The 20,270-nt window shown below is 40.5% G+C and overlaps 1 protein-coding gene and 1 non-coding gene across 5 annotated transcripts in view; one reads left to right on the top strand and one right to left on the bottom strand.

Annotated features, from left to right (window-relative positions):
- Positions 1–20,270, top strand: part of Nup98 (nucleoporin 98) — a 108,762-nt gene that overhangs the window by 15,219 nt on the left and 73,273 nt on the right. For 2 of the 4 annotated variants that reach the window (XM_008854096.3, XM_029556602.1), the window contains exons 2-10: positions 2,755–2,858; positions 6,246–6,347; positions 6,452–6,628; positions 7,744–7,883; positions 10,704–10,811; positions 11,434–11,614; positions 13,944–14,107; positions 15,823–15,960; positions 18,104–18,242. In XM_008854096.3, the coding sequence (XP_008852318.1) occupies positions 2,783–2,858; positions 6,246–6,347; positions 6,452–6,628; positions 7,744–7,883; positions 10,704–10,811; positions 11,434–11,614; positions 13,944–14,107; positions 15,823–15,960; positions 18,104–18,242 (1,225 nt within the window). In that variant the 5' untranslated portion in view covers positions 2,755–2,782. The remainder of the gene's footprint in view (positions 1–2,754; positions 2,859–6,245; positions 6,348–6,451; positions 6,629–7,743; positions 7,884–10,703; positions 10,812–11,433; positions 11,615–13,943; positions 14,108–15,822; positions 15,961–18,103; positions 18,243–20,270) is intronic. The other 2 variants (XM_029556603.1, XM_017803453.2) reach the window with 1 other exon arrangement.
- LOC115067801 lies at positions 16,165–16,271 on the bottom strand. The gene has a single exon (XR_003847164.1). It is a non-coding gene; the product is annotated as a U6 spliceosomal RNA (small nuclear RNA).

Raw genomic sequence — 20,270 nt, 5'->3', positions numbered from 1 at the left:
CCCCTTAGGTTGCCCCCTCTGATCTTGAACTTGCCACCCTCCTCCGTCTCCTGAGTAGCTGAGATTACAGGCCTGTATCACCATATATACTATCTCTGGATTAAAATTATTTAATCCTTTTTTTTTTTTTTTTAATGTGTATGAGTGTTATGCTACATATATGTAAGTAACCTGTGTTGTGCAGTGGCCACAGAAGACAGAAGGTCTCAGATTCCCCCGGAGCTAGAGTTATGGTTGATTGTATAGCATATGATTCTACTGGGAACTGAACCCAGGTCCTCTGCAAGAGTAGCCAGTGCTCTTGACTGCTGAGCCATCTCTCCAGTCCCCCAGGGTAACTTGAAAGTTTTAGTTCTCTTGCTTCCACCTACTGAGTTTTGGGATTGGTTATAGGCATGTTTGCAGTCATGCCCAGCTTAGCTCTTGTACTTGAATAAAGTATGTTAACTTGTTGACATTCAAAGGAGAGGGAAAAAAACCCCAAACTTCCTTTTGTAGTTGTTAGAACACTGTGGTCTATTTCATTTAGTGTCTAGAGCATATTTTGGATGCTGGAGGGAAAATATTCTATATGAAGTGTAGTTCTCAGAAGTCAAAGACAGGAAAGTAGGAGACCATAGTGAATAATCTTAAGTAATCTCAGATGATCCGGGCACCAGAGTTTCTGGGATTTAGATGTGGGAGGAGGAACATTCACAACTTGGCAAACATTTGTTATTACAAGGTTTAATAGGGGGAGAATTGTAATTATTTTAAAATTATGTGTGCACAGTACCATCAGAGGCCAGAAAGGGCATTGGATCCCTTGAAGCTGGAGGTGGTTGTGAGTTACCTGACATGGGATGGGATGGGATAGCAGAATATATTTTTGGTGAATAGGATATGTAATCTAGGTGGATTTTATCAAAATCTGTCCTCATAGATTTGAAATCTTGCTTTTTGTTTATTTTTGTTTTTGGGACTGGGGCTCGTGTAGCCTGTGCTATCTTCAAACTCCCTATGTAGCTGAGGATGACCTTGAGCTTCTGATTCTTCTTTCTCCACCTCCCAAGTGCTGGGGTTAAGGCTGTGTGCTTCCGTGCCCAGTGTTGGGGATCAGCTGAAAGCTTTGTGTATATTAGACAAGGAGTCTGCCAGCTGAAGTGTTATCCAGCCCTTGAAATCTTTATTAAAAGAAAGGCTAGCCCAAAAGTTTAAAAGATGAGGGTGGGAGAGGTTGCTCAGTGATTAAAAGCACTTAACTGCTCTTGGAGAAAATCTGAATTGAGTTCCTAGCATCCACATCAGGTGGCTCACAATTGGGTATCACTGGAGTTCCAGGGGATCTGATACTCTCTGGTCTCCACAAGCATCTTCACACGGGTGGTGCACATAAACTCATATAGATACATTCATATAAATAAAAATAATGAACACATGTCTAAAATTAAATTTAAAAGAAGCCGGGCCTGGTGGCACATGCTTGTGGTCCCAGCCCTAGGGAAGCAGAGGCAGGAGGCCAGCCTGGTCTACATAGTGAGTTCCCAAGCTAGCTGAGGCTACAGGGAGGAGAAAAAAAACAACAAAAAAAAAATTAATTAAGAAAATAATAAGTTGAGCTATGCATGGTGGCAGATCCCTTGAAACACAGCCTTGGGAGGCAGAGGTGGGTGGATTTCATTTTAGTTTGAGGCCATCCTGATCTCTATATACGAGTTCCAGGCCATTTATGGCTACATAGTGAAACCCTATCTAAAAAAATTAGCCGGGCGTGGCAGCGCACGCCTGTAGTCCCAGCACATGGGAGGCAGAGGCAGGTGAATCTCTGTGAATTCAAGGCCAGCCTGGTCTACATAGTGAGTTCCAGGACAGCTGGGACTACAGGGAGACCCTGTCTCAAAAAGACCCCCCCAAAAAATGTTTTTTTAAATTGGGCCAGTAATATGGCTTAGTGCTTAAAAGGTACTTACTTGTTGGCAAGCCTGATGAAATCAGTTTGATTCTGAGGACTTGCATGGTGGAAGGGGAGAACCTACTCCTGTAAGTTTTTCTCTGACTTCCCCACATGTGCTGTGTTGTGTCATGCACTCACATGCACACTACACACAATAAGTAAAGTAATAGAACAGTCTTTTTTTTAATTAAAAGGTTGGGAGGCAGAGGAAGGCGTATCTGTGAGATCCATAGAATCCGGGTCTACAAAGCTAGTTCCAAGCCAGCTAGGGCTACAGGGAACCCTATTTCAAAAATAAATAACTAAATAAAATTTAAAATTTTAAAGTTACCCAGAAATTCAGTATTTTAGAGGTGATAGTTGTTGGTAGGATCAGAAATTTAATCTCAGTACTAACCATTAGGAATAGTAAATATTAAAGAATATTTTAACGTTTATCATACATTGGTGATACTGAGTTGGAGTATGTTGTCGTTTGTAGAGGCCTACCTAATAGTTGTAGAATGAGGCCTAACTAATATTTTTAGATTGGTAGATTTCTTTAATTTTTAAAATTAATTTATTTTGTGTGTATGAGTGTATTGCCTGCTTATATGTAGGTGCACCTCTGTTGTGCAGTGCCCATGGAGGACAGAAGAGGGTGTCGGATCCTTTGGAACTGGAGTTAGGAACAATTGTTAGCCGCCTTATGGGTGCTGGGAACTGAACCCATGTCTTCTGTAAGAACAGTCAATGCTTTTTCCACTCTCCATTGATAGATTTCTTGAAGCAATTAAATTATTTTCTGTGGTTTCTGAAAAAGAATATTTTCTTCTTTACAGCTTTCTGGAGCAAAGCCTCATTTTGAAGATGTTTAACAAGTCATTTGGAACCCCATTTGGGGGTGGTACAGGTGGCTTCGGCACAACCTCGACATTTGGACAAAGTAAGTTTCGAAAAAAGATAAAAGAGGAGAAATTAAGTTACCTGATTTCTGCTTGTTCATATTTTTCTTTCTTTTTTGGGTCTTTTTGGGACAGGGTCTCCCTGTAGCCCCAGCTGACCTGAAACTCACCCTATGTAGACCAGGCTGGCCTCCAACTCACAGAGATCTGCCTGCCTCCTCTTGCCTCCCTGGTGCTGGGATTAAAGGCATGTATCACCACGCCCAGCATATTTTTTTTTTTAATTAATTATTTCATTTATTATTTTTATTTTATGTGTATGCGTGTATTGCCTGCATGTAGGTAAGTGCACCTGTATCATACAGTGCTGCAGAGGTCAGAGGAGGGCTTCAGATTCCCCTGGAACTGGAATTACGGACAGTTGTTAGCTGCCATGTGGCTGCTGGGATTTGAACCCGGGTCTTCTCCAAGAACAGCCCGTGTTCTTAATCACTGAGCCATCTCTCCAGCCCTGCAACATGCTTTTTTAAAAAATATTTATTTTATGTGTGTGTGTATTGCCTGTATGTGAGTCCACCTGTGTCATACAGTGTCCTTGGAGGACAGAAGAAGCTGTCAGATCCCCTGGAACTGGAGTTACAGACAGTTGTTAGCTGCCATGTGGGTGCTGGGATTCGAACCGGGTCTTTTGCAAGAATAGTGTTCTTAACCGCTACGCTATCTCTCCAGCCCCCCCCCCCCCAGCATGCTTAAAAAAATTTTTTTTTAAAATATTTTATCTGAGGGCTGGAGAGATGGCTCAGTGGTTAAGAGCACTGACTGCTCTTGTAGAGGACCCAGCTTCAGTTTCCAGCACCCATATGGTGGCTACGAATTGTCCTTAACTCCAGTTCCATTGGAATCCAGAGCCCTCACGGCATTGCACGACATGGGTTCACTCACTCACATGCAGGCAATACACTCATACATATAAAATAAAAATAATAAGACATTTTAAGAGTTTTGAGTTTTGATGAATCATTGTTAGAAAATACTTAAAATATTTACATTATTTAGTTCTTGTATCAGAAAATTATAATTACTAATTTTCTTGTTTTTTTTTTTTTATTGTTTTTATTTTATGTGTATGAGTGTATTGCCTGCATGTATGTGACTGCACCTGTATCATGCAATATCGCGGAGGTCAGAAGAGGGCTTCAGATTGCCCTGGAACTGGAGTTAAGGACAGTTTGTAGCCACCATGTGGGTGCTGGGAATCGAACCCGGGCCCTCTGCAAGAGCAGTCAGTGCTCTTAACCTCTGAGCCATCTTTCCAGCCCCATTTTCTTGTTTTTTAAATTTTTATTTATTATTTTTTTGAGACAGGGTCTCCCTATAGCCCCAGCTGGCCCAGAATTCACTATGTAGACCAGGCTAGCCTTGAACTCACAGAGATCCACCTGCCTCTGCCTCTGGAGTGCTGGGATTAAAGGCATGCGCCACCATAGCCAGCTAATTTTATTTATTTTTGTTATGTGTATGCGTGTATTGCCTGCATGTAGGTAAGTGTACCTATGTTGTGCGATGCCCTTGGAGGACAAAAGAGACTGTCAGATCCCCTGGAACTGGAGTTATAGACAGTTGTTAGCTGCCATGTGGGGTGCTGGGATTCGAACCCAGATCTTCTGTAAGAACAGTTAGTGTTCTTAACTGCTGAGCCATCTCTCCAGCCCCAAGGAAAGTATAATTTACTAATTTTCAGATCAGAAATTTTACTGCTTTTTTACTTTTTTTTTTTTGTTTGTTTGTTTTTTTAGTTTTTTTTGTGTGTGTGTTTGTTTTGGGGTTCTGGAAAGATGGCTCAGCAGTTAAAAACGCTTGCTGCATCCAAAGGACCTAGGTTCAATTCCTAGCACCCACAACTGCTGTAACTCTGGGAGATCCAGTGCCTCTGGCATCTGTGTATACCATAAGCATGTACAAAAACACACACAAAATTAAAAATAAAATAAATCTAAAAATAAAAAAAATTTAGGGGCTGGAGAGATGTCTCAGCAGTTAAGAGCACTTGCTGCTCTTGCAGAGGACTAGGATTTGGTCCTCAGCACATACATATCAGATAACAGTTGTTCCTAACTCCCGATCTAGGTGAGTCAAAGACCTCTTTTGGCCTTTTTAGGCACTGTACAAATGTGGTACACTTAAATACATGCAGGGAAAACACTCATACAGTTTTTTTAAAAAACTAATTTGTATGTGTGTGCATGTGTGGGTGCCTGTGGAAGCCTAGACGAAGTCTTTGAGCTTGCCAGACAGCCGTTTATTGACTTAGCTATCTCCCTAGTCCTTAGCTGCTTCCTCTCGACCCCTTAAAAGGTTAAGGTTTTGGAACAAATTCTTGCTGTGTTGTTCTGGCAGGCTTTGACCTTGGAGCAGCCTTCCTGCCTCAGTCTTCTAAGCGTAGGATTTTAGACATTTGTCACCACACCCAGCAGAAACAAATTTTAAAATGTCAAAGTCACAATCATTGAGCATCTACTAATTTTAATCACCCAGTATTGTCTGACACTAGTTGCCAGTAGGTACCTTTATTCACTTTTCTCGTTTGAAACAGAATCTCTTGTAGCCCAGACTGGGCCTACCTCAATCTCCAGAGTTAGGTGGAGGTAGCTGGGACCATGGGAAGCTTCCACAAAAAAGTTTTTAAAAATCATGCATTCTCCCACCCCTTTTATTTTTTCTGATCTGGAGATCAAACTCAAGGCCTCATACATGCTGGACAAGTGCTCTACACCCTTAGGTGTAGGCCTGCACCCTTAGGCATGGAAAGGCACACCTTTTGACTTAAAGTTTCCACATTCCTGGGCTGGAAACATGGCTCAGAAGTTAAGAGCACTGGCTGCTCTTGCAGAAGACCTGTGTTCAAATCCCAGAACCCACATGGTGGCTAGCAACTGTCTATAACTCCAATATCAGGGGTTTCCAATACTCTTCATCCTCCATGGGTACTGCACAACACAGGTGCACTTACACATGTGTAGGCATAACACTCATACACGTAAAAAAAAAAAAACAAAATTAAAAAGTTTCCACATTCCTTGTGGTGATAACAGGATATATGTGGCTTAATTTTTATCTCATAAGAATTCTGATAAAAATTTGAGAAAGTTTTCAAGTTATATTAGTGGTCCTATTTAAATGCAGAGTGTTAAGAAATGCTAAAATCAGGCTGGGCTTGGTGGCACATACCTTTAGTCTGAGCACTCGGGGAGGCAGAAGCAGGTGGATCTCTGAGATCAAGGGCAGCCTGGTCTACATAGTGAGTTTGAGGCCAGCTGGGGCTACAGGGAGACCCTGTCTCATAAAGTTCAAAAAAAAAGTTAAAACCTTTTCATTTGATTTAAATTTTATTCCAAATTCTAATTTACCTTGGACTTCGCTTTTTTTAGATACTGGCTTTGGTACCACTAGTGGAGGAGCATTTGGAACATCTGCTTTTGGTTCTAGCAACAATACTGGAGGCTTATTTGGAAATACACAAACTAAACCAGGTATGGGGCTTTGTTTGGAATATAGCTAGTTAATATGTAGGTGACATATGACTTGACTTAGTGTCCATGATCTGTCTGTATAACATTCTCCCCCATCTCTTCAGGAGGATTATTTGGTAACAATTCGTTTAGCCAGCCAGCTACTTCCACCAGCACTGGCTTCGGGTTTGGCACATCAACTGGAACATCAAATAGCTTGTTTGGAACTGCAAGCACCGGGACCAGTCTTTTCTCATCCCAGAACAATGCCTTTGCACAAAATAAACCAAGTGGCTTTGGGAGTAAGTAGGATGCCACTTATTGGACTTGTACTTCTGAGAGTTTTGATTTGGTTGTTGACTGTATTCTGTCTTCTCTATGTTTACTCTTCTCCTTTCTCATCAAATAGCAAAACCCAAGGAATATAAGAAATTGAAAGTATATTTAAAAGTTTAGTAGGCTGGAAAAGGGGGTAGTACTTATATTTTTTAAAGGACAGAGACTTGAGAAACATTAGTGTTTATAATAGATGCACTAAGTAGACCAGGCTTGCTTCTATTCACAGTGCCTCCCAAGTGTTGGGATCAAAGGTGAAGGCGTGTACTATCCCACCCAGCTATCCTTTTTTTTTTTTTTTTTTGTGCCAAACTTTTCCTGTGGCCCAGGTTGACCTGTAACACATTACATAATTCAGGCTAGCCTTGAACTTGAAACAGACCTCCTGACTTATGACTTAACCTTTCTAGTGTTTCTAGTGTTGGGATTACAGGTGGAAGCTACCACACTTTACTTTTGTATTAGTTTCTAGAAAATGGCTAATGATGCCTACTAATTCTAATTGGGTGTATGTGTCATATTTTGCATTAATCTACCTATGTTTGGTTGCTCCACTGGGATCACTTATGTTCAGAATATTTTGGTGATATATGGGTGTATGTATTCTAAATAACATATGACCCCTGTTAAAGTCTGTTGTGACAAGGTATTTTCAGAAAGTTTCATTCCACCTCCATGCTAACTTAGTACGAAAAAGAGAAATGAGACAATTTACAGTGAAAGTAGTGTTTGTTTTTTACTTTGTTTTATAATATTTAAGAAGAACTTCATGGATGGGCATGGTGGCGCACGACTTTTATCCCGCAGGCGGATCTCTGTGAGTTCAAGGCCACCCTGGTCTACATAGTGAGTTCCAGGGCAGCTGGGGCTACAGAGAGACCCTGTCTCGAAAAGACCAAAAAAAAAAAACTCCATGAACATTTAGCTACTTTTGATTTGTTTCACTTGAGAGCCTGGAGGAATGTTTGTTGGTATGAAATATTTGCTTAAATGTATTGCTCAGGCTGTGCCTTAGTCTACTCTGAAAGTATGCTAGGATTCTTAAGTTCTTTGCTGTTAATTCTCACTTTAAAACTTACAGATTTTGGAACCAGTACCAGCAGTGGAGGACTCTTCGGAACTACAAATACCACCTCTAATCCTTTTGGTAGCACATCTGGCTCCCTCTTTGGGCCAAGTAGTTTTACAACAGCACCTACCGGGACTACCATTAAATTTAATGTATGTATTTTCTCCCAGAATATGTGTGTTTCCCATTTTTGTATTTTTTCATAATGAAAATTGCTTCTATTTCCAGTTATACATATTATAAGATGTATTATATAAGATGTACATATATAAGACGTACAGAACCCACTATGTAGACCAGGCTGGCCTTGAACTCACAGAACTCTGCCTACTTCTGTGCTGCGACTAAAGGCATGTGATACCATGCCCAGCTGGTACACAGTTTTAATCTCAGCACTGGCGAAGCAGAGGCAGAGGCAGGCAGATCTTTGAAGTCAAGGCTATCCTGATCTATATAGAAAATTCAGGCCATCTAGGGCTACTTCATAGTGAAACCCTATCTCCAACAAAAATTGTAAAAAGTATTGAAAATAGTTGTATAGAACCGGTAAGATGGCTTCCTGCCAAGCCTGGTGACCTGAGTTTATTCCCAGCAGTCTACATAGTGGAGGAGAGAATGCCCCAAGTTGTCTTCTGATCCCCATTCTGGGACTGACAACATACACACATGAAATAATAAAATATAGTAAAATTGTTAGTCTTACAGTTCACAGAAAAGATTGTGAAACATAAATTTACTTCCTTTTTTTGGTATGTGTGTTGTTGCTGAACCAGGGACTAACCACAGCTTTGCTATTGAGCATTTTACCACTAAGCTGTATCTCCAGCATGAAGCATTCATATAGATTATGCTGTATATTAAAATTATGCTCACCCAAATCAAAATCGTACTTACAGAGTTGATTATGTTATTGCATATAAAGTAGAATAATTTTGTGTTTTGTTCGGAGAAAAAGGTCTTCCTCTCTACCCTAGGCTGGCATCATATTTTATAGCCCAAGCTGACCTTGAGCTCACTGTGATCCTCCATCTTTGGTTAGCTTTCTCAGTACTAGAATTACAGGAATGTGCTCTAAAGTACAATTGGAATAGTCAGCCATTGTTTATAGAAATAAAAAATAAGGAACAAACCATAGGCATAAATAGGAATAAACATCTGAAAGTAAGGCTTCTTTTAGAAGTTAAATGGAGCCAGATGTGGTGGTACCCGCCTTTAATCCCAGCAGTCAGGAGGTAGAGGCAGGTGGATCTCTGTAAGTTCAAGGCCAGCCTGGTCTACATAGTGAGTTCCAGGCTAGCTGGAGCTACAGAGAGACCCTGTTTTTAAAAAGCCAGGGATGGCGTGGCATACCTTTAATCCCAGTACTTGGGAGGCAGAGGAAAAGTGGATATCTGTGAGTTCAAGGCCATCCTGGTCTACTTAGTGGGTTCCAGGACCAGGAGCCAAGGCTACAATGGTAAGACCCTATTTCAAAAAAAAAAAAAAAAAACCTCAAAAAACAAAAACCAATAAATATAAAGAAACAAAAATAGATAGTCTCGGAAGAATAAATACTACTACTTAGAGAAGGCTTTTTCTTTTTTGGTCTTTTTGAGACGGTCTCCCTGTAGCTCCAGCTGATCTGGAACTCACTATGTACACCAGGCTGGCCTTGAACTCACAGAGATCCGCCTACCTCTGCCTCTCAAGTGTTGGGACTAAAGGTGTGCACCACCATGCCTGGCCCCAGAAGACTTTTTTATTTTTTTTTATTTTATGTGTATGAGTGTATTGCCTGCATGTATGTGAGTACACCCATGTCGTGCAATGCCGCGGAGGTAAGAAGAGGGCTTTGATTTCCCCTGGAACTGGAGTTAAGGACAGTTTGTAGCTGCCATGTGGGTGCTGGGAATCGAACCCAGGTCCTCTGCAAGAGCAGTTAGTGCTCTTAACCGCCAAGCCATCTGACCAGTCCCAAGACTTTTAAATATAGAAGTGAATTGGATAAACCCTGTGTCTCCTTGTATTGCCAATCTATATTTGGCCATAGAATTGGATAACTTGAGTTATGGAATTAATGTCTAGGTTTGTGCTAACTTTGTTACCAAGATTGATTTATTCATGTAATCTTCCATGTATTCATGTAATCTTCATGTAAGGAGAGATCAGAAGTACTGCCATATATTTTAATCACACACCCTTCCTCTTTTTTTTTTTTTTTTTTTTTTTTTGGTCTTTTTGAGAAAGGGTTCTCCTTGTAGGTCCAGCCAGGCTGGCCTGGAACTCAGATCTACTGGCTTCTGCCTCCTGAGTGCTAGGACTAAAAGCGTGTGCCACCATACCCAGCCTTAAATGTTTTGGTTTTAATTTTGCTTATATTGAGATGAGAGTCTTACTATGTTGCCCAGGTTGGTCCTGAATTCCTCAGCTTAAGTACTGCTTAAACCTCAAAATACTGGGGATACAGGTTGTGTGCCTAGCTCCATCTTTTAGGGTTAATTTTTTTTTTTTTTTTTTTTTTTTTAAAAAAAAAAAAAAAAAAAAAAAAAAAAAGAGGACGATAAATCTTTCACTGTGATATATCAACTCACAGAGATCCGCCTGTCTCTGCCTCCCAAGTACTGGGACTACAGGCTTCCACCACCATGCCCAGCAAAAATTTTGTTTTTTTAGGACAAGGTTTCATTGTAGCTCAAGCTGCTTAGGAACTCATAATGTTCTCCTGCCTCTGCCTCTTGAGTGCTGGGATTATAGGTGTGGATTACCATGCCCTGTGTATGTAAGTACTGTTTGTTTAAGGGGAGGGGGAATTTAACTTATACCTATGCAAATACTTGGCAAGCACTTTTCCACTGAGCTATAGCTCCAGTCTTTAGCCCCATCTTGTTGTAAAAGAGATGGGAAATGGTTTTAGAGTTTAGTGCTTGAAAAATTGTGTCTGAGTAGAAATATAAAGCTTAAACTTAGAAATGTGCCTTTGTCTTCCTTTGCAGCCTCCAACCGGTACAGATACTATGGTGAAAGCTGGAGTTAGCACTAACATCAGTACCAAGCACCAGTGCATTACTGCTATGAAAGAATATGAAAGCAAGTCATTAGAGGTCAGTAAAATATAATGCAAAAAAAATCAACCTAATGTTTTGATTATATTTAAAAGCAGCTTTTCAAAATGCTTTTCTTTTTAGGATTAAATGGTTTGCATTGGGTCCTTGTAAAAGCCCAACATTAGTCAAGGTGCTTTTATTTTATCCTGGTGTAGTATTCAACTCCTGTGTATAGATAGGTGTCTAGTATTTGATTCTGAATGGTTGTTTTTATTGCACTGGCAATATTGGTGTGTTAGTACACACATGTGTTTTTAGTAAATTTGTAGATAGGTGTATGACATAACACCTTTTCAGTAAGTGAAATGGGTACAGATTAAGAAACAGCATAGGAAAAAGCAAAAAAAGTATAGCTAGCATTCCAGATGTCCCTCTTGTTCTTCACCCCATGACACTTCTCTCCTTAAAATGTTAGCCTTTATCTTGACTGCTAATGTTTGCTGGTTTTTGATTTTTATATGGATGAACTCTTACTTTGTATTCTGTAATTTAACAACATTTTTTTGGTGCTATTACACAGAGTATTGGCCATTCTACTCACTGTAGCAACTTGTGCAGGTCTCCTAAAAATTTTTTGGGCTATGTATTAATTTTGGAAATATGTTTTTTCTACTTTCAGGAACTTCGTTTAGAGGATTATCAGGCCAATCGAAAAGGCCCGCAGAACCAAGTGGGAGCAGGTACCACAACTGGCTTGTTTGGGTCTTCCCCAGCCACTTCCAGTGCCACTGGACTCTTCAGCTCCTCCACAACAAATTCAGCTTTTTCATATGGTCAGAACAAAACTGCCTTTGGAACTAGTAAGCACTTTATTATACTGTATTAAACCCAGATGAGAAAAAGTAGACCATGATTGTGATTTTGTGATAGGTGCAGTGGGGAAAAATAATTCAGGGATACTTCCATTGGGGAGAGACAAATCTTTAAGCAAAGATACCTGTGGGACTTTAGTTTCAGAAGGTGATAATTGAGCAATAACCTACTCAAAGAAGGTAAAAGAGCAAGTTGTATATATTTCTGGTAACTAAAACTATGTTCTTTCTCTGTTTTGAGGCAGGCTATCACTATGTAACCCTGGTGACCTACAACTCACTTTGTAGACCAGGCTGGCTTCAAACTCACAGAGATCTACTTGCCTCTGCTCCCTGAGTGCTGAGATTAAAGGCCTGGGCTACCAGGTCTGGCTTCAGAAGCATGAGTCTTTTTTTTTGGTCTTTTTGAGACAGGGTCTCCCTGTAGCCCCAGCTGTCCTGGAACTCACTATGTAGACCAGGCTGGCCTTGAACTCACAGAGATCCACCTGTGTCTGCCTCCTGGGTGCTGGTATTAAAGGTATGTGCCACCACGCCCAGCCTGTTTTTTTGTCTTTTTGAGACAGGGTCTCCTTGTAGCTCCAGTTGTCCTGGAACTCACTATGTAGACCAGGCTGGCCTCAGACTCAAAAAGATCCACCTGTCTCTGCCTGCCAAGTGCTGGGATCAAAGGTGTGCGCCACCATGCCTGGCCTCCTTCCTCTTACCTCCTGAGTGCTAGGATTGCAGGCATATGCCAGTTCACCCAGTAAAGATACAACTTTTTATTTGTTTGGGGGAACCATTTAAAAGTTTTGAAAGACATTTCATGATGATGAATAAAAGATCATTCTGAAGATACCTGTGTTGAGAGTAGATTTTAAGATGGTGAAAAAATTAATTCATAAATGGTTATACTTTAAAGTATGACAGATGATGATATATTGGACAGGATGGTTTTTAACAGGGCTGGGATAGAGATGAAGCTTAAGGAAAATGCAGGCTCTCATTTCTATTCCCAGTAGTAGAGTATCAATCAATCAGATTGTGAGGTCTGATTAATTGTATAATTGTTTCCAGTATATGATGTGAAAGAGTTTAGGGTGATGACTAAGTTATTTGATAAAAATACAACCTTTACAGAAGTTATGAGGTAAATCTTTCAGTATAGTCGGGTAGGGTAGTGCATGCTTGTAATTATAGCACCTGGGAAGTGTGAGGATCAGGAATTCAAAATTATCCTTAGCTACATAGCCCAGTTTAGGCTAGCCTGGACAATGTGAGACCCTGTCATAAAGGAAAAAGAAACGAAAAACTTATCATGTACAAAAAAGTATGTAACCAAAGGTCTTCTTTCCTGTATCCATCCCTCAGCCATGAGTTTGACTCTGTAAAGACAAAACTTGCATGGTGGTGCGGGCCTTTAATCCCAGCACTCAGGAGGCAGAGGCAGGTAGATTTCTGTGAGTTCAAAACCAGCCTAGTCTACATGGTAAACTCCAGGCCAGCAGGAGCTATAGGGAGACCCTGTCTCAAAAAAGATAAAAAAACAAAAACAACCAAAAAACCCCCAAATTAATTTTTTTATAAGCTTATAGAGAAATGGATGCAGAAATATGTGTTTAAGTGATCTTTAATCTTCTTTTCAATCTTAGTAATCTCCAGTTTAATGTAGAATGTATTTATTAACTATTGTATATCAGACACTATACTTGATATATTGATATGAAGTGATATAAAGAAAAAAATCTCATTCTCAAGAATAATTCTGTTCAGGGTAAATTTAAGGTTTTGTATATATTCCCGTCTAAAATAGAAGAAAGGGGGCTGGAAACATAGCTCAGTGGATAAGAGCACTAATTTCTCTTTCAGAGGACCCAGGTTCTGTTCCCAGCATCCACAAGGTGGCTAACAATCATATGTAACTCCAGTTCCAGGGGATTCGATCCCCTCTTCTGACCGCCACAGGCATTGTACGACACAGGTGCACTTACATACATGCAGTCAACACGCTCATACACATAAAATAAAAATAAGAAATAAAATACTTTTCAAAAGGAAGGAGAAAAGTACATTTCTCACAAGGGAAGATAATTTAGTCCTGCCAGGGCTCTCAGAATTCCAGTGTTACTGTGAAAATTGAGGTTTTAACCTAATGCTAAACTGGTTGAAGGAAAGAAAATGAAAGGATTAGTGAGTGCGGATCAAAAGTAGGGTAATTGAGATATCCACGGACAGCTTCATACCATTGCTGAATTATTGGGCTATGTGAAACTTCTTTTTTGTGGGTTTTATTTTTTTGTTCACTCATGTTTCCTTTTTATCCTTTTCCTGAAAGGTACAGCTGGATTTGGAACAAATCCAGGTGGTCTCTTTGGCCAACAGAATCAGCAGACTACCAGCCTCTTCAGCAAACCATTTGGCCAGGCCACAACCACTCCGAACAGTGGCTTTTCCTTTGGTAACACCAGCACTCTTGGACAGCCGAGCACCAACACTATGGTGAGGAGACAGGCCCTCAGCTGATGCCAGATCTTACTCTAAAGCTGCCATGCTTTGATGGTCATGTTCCGCTCTACCTCCACAGCAGCTCTTTCCAGTGGAAAGTGTTTAGTCTGGGGAAGAAAGCAAAATCTTGGAACAATGAAGACCTAGGTTTCATCTGTGCCTGAACTCTCCACTCATTGAATTTATTGAGCAGGGTATTTATTCCTTTCTGAGCAGTATTCTCATCACTAAGAGCTTGCTTAGTGGGCTGTAGTTTGTTTTCTTGACTTGCTTTGTGACATTGTGTAGTGTAGTGTTATGAAGAAAATACTTACTACATTCCAATTTTTTTCCCAGTTTATTCTTGTAAAGTCATAAAGACCAAGACTCAATGCTGTATTAGATTGATAATTGATATTTCTGTACAGAAAGTACAAGTCCATTCTCCAGTTTATTTGTAGAGAAATAGAACAATCAAAAGCTGGGGCCAGGCTGAAAGTGGTGGTGCACGCCTTTAATCCCAGACAGAGGCAGGCAGATCTCTTGAGTGTCCAGGCTGGCCTGCTCTACATAGTGAGTACAGCTGTCTGTAACTCCAGTCCCAGGGGATCGGACAGCCTCTTCTGACCTCTGTGGGCATTGCATGACATGGGTGCACTTACCTACATGCAGGCAATACACTTATACACATAAAATTTAAAAAGTAAATAGATAAAATTTTTTAAAAATGTATTTTATTATTTTCATTTTATATGTATGAGTCTCTTGCCTGCATGTAAGTACACCCATGCCATGCATTGCATGGGGAGGCCAAAAAAGAGTATCCATTATCCTGGAAATGGAGTTAAGGATGGTTGTTAGCCACCATGTGGGTGCTGAGACTCAAACCCTGGTCCTCTGTAAGAGCAGCCAGTGCTCTTAACAGCTGAGCCATCACTCTAGCCCCTTGGCCTAACTCTTTGAAAAGAATTTGTCATACTGTTTTAGCTTTATTAATGCAAACTTGACATCTTTGTGCCAGAGTTCATTTAAAGTCTTAGTAGGTGTCTACCACCTTTGAAGCTCGTCATTCTGGATAAATAGGGCATAGGTATAGGGATGAATTTGTGGTTGTGTACTATGGAAGATATTTTTCATGTGGGTATGATTGTTTTGCCTTCCAGTAAGTGTACCACATGCACATAAGTGCCTGAAGAGGCCAGAAAGGGGTGTTGGATCCCCTGGAACTCTAGTTACAGACAGCTGTTAGCTGCCATGTAGGAGGCTGGGAACTGAACACTGGAACCCTGGTCCACTGCAGGACCACCAGTGCTCTTAACCACTGAGCCATCTCTTCTTCCCTAACTCTTTAAAAGTAGTTTTGTGGGGCTTTGGTCTTTTTTTTTGCGGGGGGTGGGGTGGGGGTGGAATCTTTTTTGGTCTCCCTGTAGCCCCAGCTGGTCTGGAACTCACTCTGTAGACCAGGCACAGAGATTCGCCTACCTCTGCCTCCTGAGTGCTGGGATTAAATCATGCCTGGCCCTCTAAAGGTTTTTTTTTTTTAAACAGTTTTGAGTTTTATGTGGATACTTTATTCCTTTCAAAGAGGAGTTGCAAAGAAATGTTTCAAGTATTTAATATTGTGCTTGTCACACATGGTTTTAAAAACAACAGTAACTATTTTTTATTAAACCAAGACTTTTAAAGAAAAATATTACAGGATATCTTTAAATCTAAATTACTCTTTGCAGGGCCTATTTGGAGTAACCCAAGCCTCACAGCCTGGAGGTCTTTTTGGGACAGCTACAAACACCAGCACCGGAACAGCGTTTGGAACAGGAACGGGTCTTTTTGGGCAGCCCAATACTGGATTCGGTACAGTTGGTTCGGTAGGTGTTGACAGCTGACTGTAATGTGAAGTGTTTAATTCTGTTAAAAGAATTTATATGAAAGATACTATGTTTTCCAAGTATTTTTCTTGAGTAAATTATTTGATATTAAGATCAAATAAAAGCTATTAATGTAAAATGAAATTACTGGTTAATGCACAGGTTTATTTTTTATTAGTTTTTTTTTTTCCTCTTTTTTTTTTTTTAAATGTGGAACACTTCACAAATTTGTGTGTCATCCTTGTGCAGAGGCCATGCTAATCTTCTCTGTATTGTTCCAATTTTAGTATATGTGCTGCCGAAGCAAGCACTTTTCCTCTTTTTAAGAGAATGTTTTGTGCCTGTGCATTTTGTGTGTGTGCTTGCATGCAAGTGTTGCAGTGTCCATGTGGAGGTCAGAGAGCAACTTGGTGGGGATTCAGTTCTCCCTTTATGATGTATGGGTTCCAGGTACCAAATCCAGGTTGTCAGTCTTGGATGGAAGGTGACTTTACCCACTGAGCCATTGCACTGGTCCCACTTTTTTTTTTTTTTTTTTTGCAACAGTCTCCTGTAGCCTCAGGTGACCTGGAACTTGCTGTGTAGACCAGATTGGTCTCAAACTCAAGATCCACCTGCCTCTGCCCCCATGTGCTGAGATTAAAGATATGTACTGCCATGCTCAGCTAATTTTATGTGTATGAGTGTTTTGTCTACATGTGTGTAAGTGCACCATGTGCTTGTCTGATGACCCTGGAGACCAGAAGAGGGCTTCAGATCCCCTGGAACTATAGTTATAGATAGTTATGATTAGCCATATGGATACTGGAAATCAACCTCAGATCCTCTGGAAGAGGAGTAAGTGCTCTTAACTGCTGAGCCACTTCTCTAAGCACCAAGTCAGATATTTCTTAACTCTTTAGTTTTCCCTTCTGTGATGATAAACTAGTATGGTATTTGGAAATTAAATTTTGTTTTGTTTTTGCCCTTTTTGGTCTTTTTGAGACAGTGTCTCCCTGTAGCCCTAGCTAGCCTGGAACTCACTATATAGACCAAGCTGGCCTGGATCTCACAGAGATCTGCCTGCTTCTGCCTTCCGAGTGCTGGGATTAAAGGAGTGTACCACCTTGCCTGGCAGAAATTAATGTTTTTGATGTTGATTGAGTTGCCAGGATTGCAGTTCTCATACTGCTACAAATAAATCAGTTGTTTCCCTTGTTAAGGAAGTCATCTAAGTAAAGAATTACTGTTTTGGCATGTATTTAACCCAAAAACAATGCTAGATTTTATAGTACCATTTGAGGAAAATAGACAAATTGGGATGTGGGTAGAATGCTGGTCTGGCATGAGCTTAGTCCTGTTTAGGATCTCCATTAACAACACCGACACCCCGACACCCCCACCCCCGCCGCCAAAAAAAAGGCAGACCAAGCATGGCTGAGGCAAAAAGATTGAAAGTTTGAAGCCAGCTGGGTCTACATAGAGAGTTCAAGGCTGACCTAAACTGTATATAAGACCCTGCCTGGAACAAAAAGAAAAACAATTAGAAGCTAAGGACTTAGCTCAGTGTTAGAGTGCTTGCTTAACATCCACAAGGCCTTGAGTTCAGTCCCCAGTAATACAAGAAAAACATTCCCACCTGCCCCTCCCTTCCTGTCCCTTTCCCTTCCTTCTCACACACTTCCTATTGACCACTCCTCCCCCTCTTTGAAGACAGCAAGTCTTCCTTCTGTCTCAGCTTCCCATCATACCTGGCCAATGGAAGTACTGGATTTCTTTATTTTTCTTTGATTCACTGAAGTCCTGTTTATTGGGGTGTTAATTTTTCTGGGTTAGGAGCACTCTGTTCATAATCTTAAGCTCAGATTTCTTTGTCTTTATGATTGCTAGTGTTCTTCTGTCTCCTAACTTCTCATAAAAATTGTAGCTCTTGCTGGGCGTGGTGGTGCACACCTTTAGTCTCAGCACTTGGGAGGGAGAGGCAGGTGGATCTCTGTGAGTTTGAGGCTAGCTGGGGCTACAGGGAGACCCTGTCTAAAAAAAACCAAAAAAAAAAAAAAAAGGGTAGCTTCTTTTCTTGCATCCCATACCTGGCATTTGGCCTAGTTTATTCACTCTTCTGTCTGCTTGTTTATATTTTGATTTTCTTGTATTTTCTTTCTAGACCCTGTTTGGCAATAACAAGCTCACTACCTTTGGAACCAGCACAACTAGTGCTCCTTCATTTGGTACAACCAGTGGCGGGCTCTTCGGTAACAAACCAACCCTGACTTTAGGAACCAATACAAACACTTCTAATTTTGGTACATATAAAATGCAGGTTTGGCTCTCTTAAAGTTACACTGACTATACCACACATCATTCTTCTGATTCAAATGATTGGAAATGTTTAAAAATTCTCAGGTAAGCCATAGCTTGCTGTGAGATACCAGAAGGATATGGCATGAGATATTTGGTAGAAAAGGAAATTAGTCTGTATTTTCTTTGGATTACCTCACCAACAACTGAGAAAGCATAAATGAGACTTGTCTGAAGTGGTTTTTGATCAGGGTAGGTTTCAGATCTGGCAGTTGTTCACCAGGAGAGATTTGGTGATTCTGAAAGTAGAAGCTTCTCTGATTTGGAGGATTATTTAAGAGTTTTGGTAGTTCTGAAAAATTTTATTTTTGAACCAGGTGGAGTAGCTAATGCCTGTAATCCTAGCACATGGGAGGCAGAGGCAACAGCTATGAGTTCCAGACCAGGCTAGCCAGGGCTACAGAGTGAAACTCTGCCTCAAAAATAAATAAATGAATGGATGAATGAGTAAAATTCTACCTCAAAAATGAATGAATGAATGAATATTAAAGGAAAAATTTTTTAAATTTTGCCAGGTATGGTGGTATGTACCTTGGGAGACAGAAGCAGGCAGATCTCTTTGAGATGGAGACCAGTCTCATCTGCATAATGAGTTCCTGGACTCGCTATAGTGAGGCTATAGAAGGACCCTGTCTGAAAAAAAAATTGGTTTTGGAATTCCTGTTCCTTATTTTAAAATAATTATAAAAATATTGATTAGATTGAATAACATTTTTTTTTCAGAAGGCATTAAAAAAAAATTACAACCTTTTTGATGTGCTTGAAAACCAATGTAATAGAAACACCTTTTCAATCTTACCTATATATAGTTATATTTTCAAACAAATTCAACATTTGTGTAAGACATGGAAAGTTCATTGTATTGACAAGGGAAATAGTAATTGAGATACTTGCTGAGTGTTTTGTTTGCTGGATTCATCACTGGGCAGTGATTGATTGAGGAAGATGAGTACAAAGGTACTGTGATTGGCAGTAGTTAGTAGTCACCAGTTCGTCAATGAATCTTTTTGTTTTTCCTTTGTTTGCTATGTTGGTAAATTGCAGGGTCTCATGTCCTAGGCAAGTCTTCTACCACTGAGCTACATTCCCATGGTCTTTTTTTTTTTTCCTTTACTTTTTTTTTTTTTTTTGACAGAGTCTCCCTGCAGCCCCAGCTGGCCTGGAACTCACTATCTAGACCCAGCCGGCTAGCTGGCTCAGTCTCACAGAGATCTACCTGCCTCTGCCTCCCGAGTGCTGGGACTAAAAGAGAAAGACCTTTGAGGTAGTGGACCTGCTTAGGATGGGTAAGATAGCTAGCTTCTGTACTGTTTCCTGTCTGTAAAGCCAAAGGAGGTAAGTTATGTCAGGGTTTCTCTCTAGCTTTTCTAGTTTTTAAAAAAGTCGTCAGCCTACCTCAATTCCCAAAGAGCCTTTATAGACCATTTTTCTTAATGGCCTCCTCCCAGATGTCTATGGGAGATCTTGCTATGTTGTCCAGGCTAGCCTTGGACATCTAGGCTGAAGCAGTTCCTTTCTGTAGTCTCCCAAGTAGTTGGGACTATAGGTCCATACCACCGTGCTCTGCTAATCATTTGAAACTGTAGTACCGTATTCTGTATTTCTCTGTTGTTGTGGCCCTTTGAAAGGCCATCAACCATTATAAGATTTTTTTTTAGTTTTAATTTGTAAAATTGTTTTGAAGTAACAGTCAATGCATTTGTCAGTGAGAATCAGAGAGAATGTGTGATATAAACAGTGTAAATTGGTACTTATCTCTCCTGTGGGTTTGAGGTAGTCCATAAATATCTTTTTTTCTGCTGTTTCAGGATTTTGTGATCCTTTCTGGGTAAATTTTAATTTAGAAAGAAACTATACTTTTTTTTGGGGTCTTTTTGAGACAGGGTCTCCCTGTAGCCCCAGCTGTCCTAGAACTCACTATGTAGACCAGGCTGGCCTTGAACTCACAGAGATCCACCTGCCTCTGCCTCCTG

Source organism: Nannospalax galili, unplaced genomic scaffold (assembly GCF_000622305.1).
Source record: "Nannospalax galili isolate Female #2095 unplaced genomic scaffold, S.galili_v1.0 scaffold1387, whole genome shotgun sequence".
In the NCBI taxonomy this organism is placed as follows: domain Eukaryota; kingdom Metazoa; phylum Chordata; class Mammalia; order Rodentia; family Spalacidae; genus Nannospalax; species Nannospalax galili.
The sequence above is the reverse complement of the archived record's forward strand: the minus strand, read 5'-3'. Positions and strand labels throughout refer to the sequence as shown.